The sequence below is a fragment of the Caloenas nicobarica genome, chromosome 5 (assembly GCF_036013445.1).
Source record: "Caloenas nicobarica isolate bCalNic1 chromosome 5, bCalNic1.hap1, whole genome shotgun sequence".
Lineage (NCBI taxonomy): Eukaryota > Metazoa > Chordata > Aves > Columbiformes > Columbidae > Caloenas > Caloenas nicobarica.
The window spans coordinates 39,088,924-39,100,680 of record NC_088249.1 but is presented as its reverse complement, the minus strand read 5'-3'; the positions used below and the strand labels follow the sequence as shown (position 1 = coordinate 39,100,680).

The following is an 11,757-nucleotide window of genomic DNA, read 5'->3' as shown; positions in this document are numbered from 1 at the left end:
TTTCAATGTTTCAGTTCTTTCTCCAACTGTTAATTCTTTAATTTCACTTACTACAGCATTTCTAGGGAGAGCTGGTTTGTGTGCACTACATAGCTCTCTTGTGTTCGAGTGCAAACTTAGATGAGAGGCAGCTACAGTCCAAGTGCAGAGAAGCACAGAAAGACCCTGAGAGCTGAGTGGGTGGACTTGATCTCCTGTAGGAATGAAGATGACGAGCCAGGCAATGCTAAAAGACTCTTTGGTGGTCAGATAACTACCAGACCTCAACATTGATCTGCCACAGTGTCTTTGTTCCAATTTTGCTTGTTTCCCCACAGTCTGCCTCTTGTATCGCTCATGTATACTGAAGCCAGATCAAACCATTTCTTCTATGTCTGCTATGATCCAAATTTACGTATTTTAAACAAGGAAAAATACTGAACTACCTGTCTCCAGTACAGAGTGTGCAAATTTGTTATTTACATCTTCAAATTAATACAGCTGGCTTGCTATTTGTTATGCACCCTTTCTATGATCGAATGGTGGTTCTACTGGGAGCACTAAATGCACACACCATCCAGCAGCATGCCATTGAATTCCTGGCTGCACTTAACAGAAGATGAAACATAGTTTTCTTGGAATGTTACTGAGTAAATGAATTCCCAATTTGTTTCCTGTCATCTAAAGTAATTTGAGCTATTTATATAAATAACAAGGGCTAATGACCTGGTCATGAAGCTTAATGAAAATACCGCCAATGATTTGAACAGTGGTAGCGCTAGCTTTTAATTTGCCTTATACAAGGCATAACAGTGACAATACTGAGAAAGAGTCCAGGGGATTTCCTCCAGTTCTTCAGGACTTCCCTAAAACCCTTGTTGTGCTCCATAGAGAGCAGGCAGTATTTTCAACAGCGTACAAGGACATGCAGGCACATAAACCACAAATACAAATCGTGATGATACCATAGTCTACTTTTACCTAGTTTCACTACGAATGAAAGGATCTTGGAGGAAACAAGAGCAACTAGTAGTTTAACATGCATTTCCACATAGCACAAACTTTTAAGATTCAGTAACAGCTTCCACTTGATACATTTTTCTGCTGTCTGTACAGAGGATGAGACAGGTCTCCTCAAGAGGTTGTAAGAGCTCAGTGACTGCATCCAGACAGCTGATCATCTCCAAATAAATCAATTATGGTGGCCTCTGGCTAAATAAGAAATTACAATTTTAAATGGAAAAAAAAAGAAGAGAAGGAAGAGGAGAGGGAGAGGGAAAAGAGAAAGAATAAGCTGGCTTTTCAGAACAAGGCTGGAGTCCACCATATTGTTACTAAAATTGATTTGACTTGGCTGTGGCAATCACTTATTATTTGGCTGAATACAGCCAGTATGGATGAAAGCAAGAGGAAACAAAAAGGGAGGTTTCTGAGGAGGCCAGTTGAATTTTTCTATTCTTACTAATATACAACACATAAACCTACTAAATCAGTAAAACTTCCATTGATCCAATCATTCAGACTTGCAATACGACTCATGTTGCAGCAGTACCAACAGACACTTGCTTTTTGCTTGCTTGTAACTGGAGAAAAAAAAAAAAAATCACTGTCAAAGCACTTTCTCCACCTTCAAGTACAGGGTTACTATAGCCAAAAATATTGATTAAAAAAACCAAACAGCTGAAGCTTTAGAAATAATGAAATCATTATACAAACACAATCAAGAATTGAAGTTTTGCATGCTGAATGAATATTTTATTTAGAACCAGTTTATAAAAATAAAATACAAAATAATTTGAAAACAAAACTTAAAACATTGTACAAAGCCTTGATATGGTACAAATGAGAAAATAAATAATTACAACTTTATGTACAAATGACCGTTACAAGGGCATTAACTGTTTATGTTCTTGGGTGCCTGAGCAAACTTAAAAGAATGGCTTAGAAGATTTCCAAGGAGGGGAAGGGAACTGCAATTACTGAGCAAGATAATTTGAAGGGCTGAACATTCATCTTCCTCAATGGTAACAATCAATCTTGGAACTACTTTCCACTTAATTTAATCATGCTGCAGGTTTTGAGTACTTAAGTTTCTTATGGGGTGACAACATTGTGTTTTTAGTTAATAGACATTCTTTGTGGTATTGCACAGAGATTTTAGATTAGCAGCCATTGGCTGGCATCTTCAAAAAGTCAGTATTTGTCTGAAGGCATTGCTGGTGATTTCCTTAATTTACTAGTTTCGGTATCAATAGGAAAGCATTTGAGAATTGACATCTGTTAGCACAAACGCTGCATCTTGTCTCTGGGCTGACTCTATAGAAAGGAAGTTAGAAGCTGGGGAAGAATTTCAAACCTTGCCTTCTGTCCAAGGAAAGCAAAGAGGATGCAGAGAAGGCTGCTGGGCAACCAATCCAGATCTCCAGTCAGAGGAAAAAGACGTGAAATAGCCAAGAAAATCCCACCTCACCTTGTGTCAAACCTTTATGACTTTGCCTGCCACGCAACAGATAATGGGTTTAAAATGATCAGAAGCCAGGCAGACCAAACTAATTATACTCTATCTTTTGGAGCAAGCTGGTCTGCTGTTATTATAGGTCTTTTTTTTATATATATATAAAAGTTAGGCCAAAGATCAAGTGATCTCAAAAGGAAACAAACATCTGTAACTCTAATCAGTTCCAGCTGAATTCCCACAGACAGTTGTGGATGATCAGGACCTCATATGAGTGGCCCACTTGTGGTATTGTTTTAGAAGAAACCACTTTGTACTCTTGGCCAAGGCTGGCTCCCAGCAGTAATTCTTACAGTAAAGTAGAGATCAAAAGGCATGTCATGTCATAACAAAACATAAGCATTTTCCAATTTAAAATATAGCAACTGCAAATATGATATTTATAGAGTGAGTTTATATCTTCGGTCCCTAAACAGAGGAAAAAACCTCAACAAAACAAGACCCTGTGCTGATTTTAATGAAAGTTTCACCTGCACAAGAACAAGAATTCCCAAGGATCCAAGCTCTTCACGCAGATGAAAAACAGAAGTAAACTACAGAAGTGACATATGCTAACATTTGGGTTTGTCACCATTACTGTGAAGACAGAATGTGTTACCAACAACTTAGGGTAAAATCAGCCTACATGTTCAAACCTGGATGACTCAGGTAATTCCCCAAGTTAACACATTAGACTTCAAAAAAACCCCACAACAGCAACAAAAGCCTCAAAGGTTAATATTTAAAAGCCTGATTATTTAAACCACAGGAAAATGAGTGTTAAAACTTTTCAGTCTTTGACAGTATCTTAAGATAATTCCAGACAATTTTTACACAATCCAGGCTTTTATATAATTTTTCTTTTACAAGTGTTACATGTAGGGAAAAGGAAGACTGGCTTCAAGCAGACAGCTGAGGTATTCTTGTGTGAGGTGTGATTTATGCGACTTGCATGTATTAGCTAAGAAATGTCTGACCTATGCCTATGTATTGCATGTAGTCAAAACTCTGAATTTGCTTCCTTTTACCAGCGTTACCAGTTACTGAGAATTGCAGGAAATGCAACCAATGACATCTGAGCCAAAAGCAAAACAACAAACAAAAGCTGTGAGCTCACTGCCTACTTGATCAGCTAAAAGAACTAGAATAAAAGATATGCAGTGTTCCACAAGTTCCAGAAGTAGGAATGAGCATCTGAAGCTTTTACCAGTTGAAGAAAGGAATCATGGATAATCATCAAGGCTTTTATTTATATAGCTGACAGTTCTCTGACCACTCCTTATAGTGGAGAAGTATACAGAGAATGGGCCATAGGGAACCATGGGGTTAAGCCAAGACACCTCAGCAGCCCCTTGCTTGCTGGCATTGACACCAGGCACAGCTCTCCCCACCTCACAGCAGCAGTCCTGCATTTAAAAAATTAAGATCAATATATTATAGGCCCACAGTGAGAAATCAATTTGACTTTGAGCTCTCCTATTCCTTTTCAGAAGATTCCTCTCTCATTTAACATGTATATATATATAAATCGGATGCACGTATCTCTAGTTTGTCATTAGACCCTTTTAAGAAACTGGAATAATCACTTTCTTCTTACCAGAATTTATGCCTCTTAGTGTTCCACAGAAATGTCCAATTAATAATGGAAAAATTCTGTTTGCAGGAAAGAGTCTGTATTGTAAGTCTGTCTTTGTCTACAGTCTCATCAAAGAGAAAAAGAAAACACTTTTTTTAGAAGCATTACAGTCAACCATTGCACAAATGTTATTGCAACAAGAAGGACTTAGAGGAGTTTTACCCAAGTAGGACTATAGGATCAGGCCTTGTAATACGGAAAAGACACAGAATCAGAATTAGGGCGTAGCAAAATTACAGTACATGAAGAGATCAGAGCAAATCAAAGCAAAACAGGCCTCGGCTGTAAACAGGACTCAATAGCTGAGACTGTTCCTATCTGTGTATATATATACACACACATATGTATGTATATATGTTTCTATAGAATATACAGTATCTATATAAGTGTATATATAGATACGCTTATGTACAAATGTATATTTATATATATAACATCAAAATTGTGTATTTTCCCAGCTATAGTTAATACCATAATACTACAAATTGTACTTGACAGAGGTCTTGCAAGTCTTTTTCAGATGAAAAATATTTCAAGCTATTTTTAAATATATAGGACCAGATCCTCCCCTTTACATCAAGACTGTTTAGTGAGGTATGCGAGAAAGCTCCATCCCAAACACACAGACTTCAAGGCAAGAGTATGTCCAGATTTCCCAGGACAGGATGTGGCTGGTGGCTACAAGGAATGCCTCATGTCACTCCCCAGGGCTTTGCCTCCTGAATAATTGTATATAACTACCAGTTAAGACCTCGTATTGCTCCTGCCTTTGAGCAGTGAAATTTCCTATGCTTACCAATCCTGCTCAAGTAGTAGATAGGTGCCTAGCATCATGCAGCTTGCCAGTGTTGCTCTACTGTATCGCACCTTCTACTACTTTTAACAGGGTTTTACTTAAGTATTACTTGGCATTTGTAATTAATAATGAGGTTTACTAATATTAATATAATTTTTGAGGTTGCAACTTAAGATTGATTATACCATGCACAAAAGTCGGTATGAAGTGTTCAGTCTTCTTAAGTTCCGTTTTAGTTTAAAGGCTTCATATCTCAGTTTCTCTAAAAAATGCTCCAAAGTGCTGGCCACAACACAGCAAACACCACGAAGAGGAAATGTGTGCACACCTTCTGCATCTGCTATGTGTTGTGGCTCCATTGCACTGCCCTCCAAAGAAATCGTGCCTTGAAGAGGACAAAGCAACAGGTCCTTGAATCATATTGTTTCCCAGCTAAAATCCCTATGTAAGCTGCTGCATGCTATGCAGAATAACTGTAACTGTTTTGTAAAATGGAGAAAAATCTTCCCTGTCCCTGAAAATCTGTGGCCGGTAACCATCCATAAACCACTCATTCACACTCTGCACAAGGGCCATACACATGGATATTGGTGTTTTTATGCAGAATCAGTTGCATATTCAAATACTGAAGCTTACAGAGTTGTTGATGATTATACAGTCCCTCTAGAAATATTAAGCTAATATTTAAGTATGAGTTGATCAGCTAACCATTACCTAACTACATTAACTGACTGCTACATTAGACTATAGTAAGCAAGTCTAAACTTTCAGAGGGAGGGTATCAAGCAATAAAAAAACTCCAGAAGAGTGGGTAGTTCAAGTTATTAAAAATCACTCCTCCATATCTTCAGGATTTTCTCACTAGATCCTGTTGAATCCACAGCAAAAAGCAACTGGGGATATACAGTACTTTTACCTTTTTCTGCACTGAAAGAAACCTGGGTCATCAATCATGATCAACATCTCTTGCTCCATTTTGGCATAGTTTCCTATTTTTTCATTGGCAAGTAGTTCAAGTACAAATTAATTTCTACAGCATTGATTTATTTTACATAGTAATGTGCAACAGTGGACAAGTCTGTACTTTGAAGACAGCATAAAGAAATCCTTAGGTGCTATATTCTTTCTCACCTGTAAAGCCATTACGTGTTTCTGGATCCTGATACAGTGGAGAGAAAATATAAACACCTCAACTTCAGCATTTCAGGCAAGGATGTATAAAGCTGGTACCTATTAAAACTGACCATGTTAATATAGGAATAAGCTTACAAGATCATAATAAATGCTTTTCAGAAATAAGGAAAAGGGGAGGGAAAATCATCACAGGCTGCCACATGACCTTAACAAATAATTCCAGCAGTGCCCAGGGCAAAAATATCACAATGGGCCCAAATTCTCTTTATGGTATACTGTAAGGAAACATGAGGAAAACAGGAAGGAAAAGATGGAATTAGTTCTTTTCACATTCATCTGTTAGGTATTCATTGACTGCCACTGCTCCTATATGACGAGTGTTCACAACAATCAAGAACTCACATTATGAAATAAAAATGAGTAACCACAAGCACTATTTGTAGTAAAAAATAAAAATATCCTTGAGTCTTTGTTCTTGTTCCATATGCAAACGCACACACACAAAACTATAAAGAAAAAAAGCAAGCTGCAAGACAAAACACTGGCTGGTTGAGAAATCAGCAGTCCTTCAATCTTGTACCAAGGTATAAAGGCTATTAGAATTTGTGCATTCCAGAATTTTTTGGGGGGGAAATAGAAGATGTAATGCCAAAAGTATTCAGGAATTAACAGAAAGGGAACTGTATTATTTGTAGTCCGTAAATTACAAATGAAAAATGATAAAGAATGAGTTTATATAAGCATATACATATATGTATATATAAATATTTATATTATATAATTTACCATGAGGACATGCAATTATTGGTATAGCACCTACTATACAATATAATACAAAGGAATAGGACTTTCCAATGGTACAGTTTCTTCAGAAAAAGCAGGTATACCCTACCTATTGCATTCATCTGTAGTGCTTGAAACCTAAATGAAATTAAGGTTGCACACTGTGCTACATTACATACGGGGAACAATATACATATTCATAATAAGGAAAGGAGAAAGGAAAAAAAAAAAAAATTCAACATAGTCTGACAAAGCAAGTGAAATTCAGTGCAGCTCCAGGGCAGCTTTAATGCAGCATTAGAATGTGTTAGCTCAGAGACAAAATATTCCCTTTTTAATCCAAAGGTATTCATTTGGCAGAGGTTAAATAAAAAAGCACAGATGCTGGCTGGAGAGGCATATGACTACAGCAAGCAGATCGGTAACTGACAGGTCTCCTACGCACCCAGTGTCCCCACAACAGGAATCATTAGGGAGAGCTGGCTGCATCTTTTCCAGGCTTGCACTCTTGTGTTACTCTTCTGACTCACTATACTCTTCTGAATATAGCAAAAGGTGCTGTACTGTTACGTTCCCTACAGAGATCCTGTAGAGCACAAGATATTATTAAGTAACTACCAAACAAAGTTGGAGGAATTAGACACCATGGACTTTACTGACAGACAATGAAGCTTGGCTACCAAAAAAAACATTTAGGCAGAAGAATGAAAGAATCTAACATAAAAAATATCCAGGATTGCTTTCTGTATATTTTGCTTTGATGACTATTATTCTTATCCAGATTTTGTAAGAGTGCTAAATATACTTTTGTCGCCTATAACCTACCAAGTTCATGAAGTAGACAATCTCCTCATCTCTCTTCCATCTTCCATGGTACCAAAAAACAAATTATGGCTGGTAATCATCTCTGCACAGTAAGATCAGTGGTTTAAGAGATCCAAAATGAATGGAAAAACAAAAGCCAACAAGAACAAGGGTTCTTTTTGTGGTTAAGTGAAAAAAGGTACTTCTCTTTTCTAATGTACGTTGCAATTTATTGTAAATCTGCAACATTCAGTGAAGTGCAGACATCTCGTCCTTTCTCTCATTTCCTGGACAGGAATGCTTTTCCAAATTCTAACAAAAGCAGTTTGAAGAACCCTGCTATGATTCCCAAAGAAGTTTATGATACAGAACTGAGAATTAGCTTCTTGGATCCTAATTAGTACTAAACAAATTTCTAAAGAATATAGCTATAAAAACATCTCAGCAAATGTTAATTTTTATAATAAAATGTCATCAGTTTCAAGAAGGGGCAAAGTATATGACACTTCCTTAGGTAAAAAAAATCTGTGCCATGGTAGATAGAGGACAAGATGAGCATTGACTGACACAGAGATGTGTGCAGCTCAAAATGGAAAAGACAAGGTAGAAATAGCATTGTCTTCTAAATGGTGTGCTTTTTAAAAACTGCAAAACATGCTTAACCAGTACCCGTCTCCCAAGTGGTGACATAATTTTGGGAATAACTGTTTCAGGTTTTCTTACATACTCCTTGAGTATGTAAGGCCTTAAATAATTAGGCCAACTCTTCTAGCTAGGTAAACTAAAACCATACAAATAAATACCTTTTTAAAACACTCATCTTAGAGACATTTTTTACTCTAAATACATTGCACCTCTTTGACTATCTAGTCATTCTTATCCTGGCCTTTACTTCTCCTCTCGTGGATCTGCTTGCTGCCTGCTCTTAGGCAATGCCTGGCCACTTATGTACACAGTATGCTTTTTCATTAATAGTTTATGATGCTTACTTCCTTTAAAAAGCGCAGATTCAACACCGTTTTTTTTAATATACACTTTTTGATTATTTTTTTAAATACACAGTACACAGACAACAACATGCATCAGATTTAGGAGGGGGCTTTATACCTGTCAAGGCCCAGTTCCTATCTGCTAAGCTTAGTGTTTGATTTGCTCTTTCCTGTGGGAGTCTTAGTGTTTGGGGAATGGTGGCAGGAACTGCCAGATCCTTTCAGACCATTCTTGCTTGGTTTGTTGCAGCAGTGCTCTTGTTGGCAGGATCTCCTAGAAGATGAGGAGCCTGAATGGCTAGGAGGTGATTTACTCCTCCCGAGATGTGGGGATGAACTCCTCTGATCATGATGGGGTCTCCCAGACCGGGACGGAGAAGAACTGGCAGTACGGGGTAAAGAAGAGCTCCTAGGGGAGGCACTGGGACTGCGTCTGGGGATGACAGGGCTTTTGGGTGGTGTTTTTGGACTATGTGGAGATCCTGGACTCTTACACTGGGTAGAACTCCTTGGTCTTTGAGATCCATTCTGTAGGATTTGAGCCAGACGAGAGATAAGATCTGAGTCCGAGCTGCTACTCCCTAGGACTCTGTATCTGCGTAACCTTAAGAAGAAATAAAGAAAGATTATTTCTGTTCACTGAAGTTCACAGAGAAACATAGTATCACTAGAAACTAGGGATGAGCTTACACTGCAGAACAGACATCTGGAGATGAGCTTTCCTATAAGGTACAGGTGTTTGGATCTAGATCAGGAATGTCAAATTCAGTTTCCCCAGGGGCCACATCAGCCTCGCGGTTGCCTTCAAAGGGCCAAATGTAATTTTAGGACTGTACAAATGTAACTACTCCTACATTTTTACAGTCCTAAAATTACATTCGGCCCTTTGAAGGCAACCGTGAGGCTGATGTGGCCCCCGGCAAAAATGAGTTTGACACCCCCGATCTAGCCTTTGGCTTCTGTGTTGTTCAAATCAATACAGTATCTATATTTGCATCAACTCACAGAAAGACCCTAAGTGTTTACAGGATAACTGAAACTTCCTGGTGGTGCTGGAAGAAACACACTCACGAGCAGTGCTTATTGCCTCTGTTTTGGAGGGGTACATCCATTCCTGCACACCATCAATACACTCCTATACACAATTTTAAGGGATGAAAAGGCACACCACAACTTCCTTCAGAGGATTTTGCACTACTGTACCAAAATTCTCCTTATCCTGGTAATGCAGGCACTGAAGAAATAGATTGTGGTTGTCTGTATATAGAACTGGCAAAGGGAGGCTTCTAGAATCCACTCTGCCCTCCTTCAATTAGTTGGTTTTACTTAGCCATGATCTGAACATAGCTGACTGACTCATTACTGATGGCTGGAATCTCCAAACCTGAATACTTAAAATGTCTAGAAAAAGAACAGTTTAATTTTCAAAGGGACTGGATATGACAGATCCTATTGATTTCTCTGGGTTTGTGAATAATCAACAGTTCCAGAAAAGTGACTCCACTTGGAAAAAAAAAAAAAGTGTCAAGATCACATATTGCAGAGTAACTTCAGTCTATCTCAAATCCATTTTCAACCTGAAAACCTATTTCTATTTTCTCTGCATTACCTAGCTTCTACCCCAGGTCTAGTAGGCGGTTTTCCTGGGGGTGGCCGAGGAAAGAATGGAGCTGAACTTGAACTGGTGACTTGATCAGTGGTTGCCCAGGACACTGGCCTTGGAATCTTGCTTTTTCTGGACTGAGGGCTGCTTGGAGATAAAGAGCTATCCTCTGTCTGCTTGCTGAAATGAGAGTCCAGTGTCAATCTAGAAAAAGAGGATAAGACATCGTTCTCAGAAAATGGGACTGGAGCAGCAGCCATTTTCTCCTCCAGTGACTTATCAGAGGCACTTGAGAGGTCACCAAGGAAAGATTTGAGCTGTCTCTTTTCCATAAGCAGTCTGACCAAGTCTGTCTGATGAGCCTTTTTTAGAAGCAGCTTTTCCTTTGCTGAAACAGGAGAAGATGAGTCTGATGTTGAGTCTATCTCTTGTGCTAAAACTGGGATTCGACTCTGCCTGAATACAAAAGGAGATTTAACTAAGTCCTTCTTAGATCGATGAGAACTCTCATTTTCTGAAATGCAGTGGATTAACTCTCCGTTTCTGGGAGCATTTTTCTCTTTTTTGTCCTCCTGGTGCAAAAAAGTAGTAAGGGCCACTTGGTGGCATTTCAAGTCTTGTATATGGACTTCTTCCTCATTAGAATTAAAACCATTTTCCTGAACTGGTGCTATTTTGCTTCCCTGTCTATTAACGTGTGGGCTGGTAAGTCTTGAGGGAGAAAATTCTGATGCTTTAGGTGCTATCGACTTCAGAACCTCATCTTGATTTGGCACCAAACAGACGGGCCTTGGCTTTGATTCTTCAGCAGCTTCAGTATTCGTCAGAGGTTCTTCCTCTACAGATTTTGAGATTCCTGGCAAAGAATTTTGTTCTTTGCTTAGCATTTCAACTGCGCCCTCAGAAACCACTGGAAGCCTTTCTTCCTCAGCTGCCTCTACAGGAATATTTTCAAGTTCTTTCTCTTCCTGTATCCCACCATGTTGATCAGGTAGGTCTTTTTGGCCACAGTCCAGGACGCTGACAGATCCTTTGACAAGTCCTTCCCTGTCAAGCGCCTCTTGGCTGACATTAAGTACCAAATCTGGTCTGCTGGCACTAGCTGGAAGTGCGTCTTCTGTCACAACCAAACCTGGCAAACTTTCCTTTGGACAGGAAAGTTCCACAGTGTGTTCCACAGACTGAGCATCCAGCTCTCTTTTCTCTAGCTGGTGGCCATAATGAAAGCTCTCCGAAGCAGACTGTGTAGATGCCACTGAAGGTCTGGGTATTGTTACCTGCATTGGAAAATTCAAGAAGGAAAAGGTGAGAAACTCAAAAATGTTATACAGATAACATTCTTTAAATAGCATTTTTGATTACATGTCTTCGAGATACATTATATAAGAATTCCGATGAATCACAATGTTCAAATAATAACTAACCTCATAATTTACATCTAGTTAATTAGAAAAAAAAAATATCATCCCAAGACAGAAATGTGTAACAGGTAAAAACAAACAATCTCAATTGAAAATGTTGCAGTTACCAAGTAATCCT

General features: G+C 38.6%; 1 protein-coding gene across 1 annotated transcript in view; it reads right to left on the bottom strand.

Moving 5' to 3' along the window:
- Nucleotides 1-8,469: 8,469 nt before the first annotated feature.
- TTBK2 (tau tubulin kinase 2) overlaps nt 8,470-11,757 on the bottom strand; it is a 67,258-nt gene continuing 63,970 nt past the window's right edge. Inside the window, exons 14-15 of the mRNA XM_065635876.1 lie at nt 10,225-11,495; nt 8,470-9,219 (exon numbers count right to left, since the gene is read on the bottom strand). Of these exons, the coding sequence (XP_065491948.1) occupies nt 8,751-9,219; nt 10,225-11,495 (1,740 nt within the window). The 3' untranslated portion in view covers nt 8,470-8,750. The remainder of the gene's footprint in view (nt 9,220-10,224; nt 11,496-11,757) is intronic.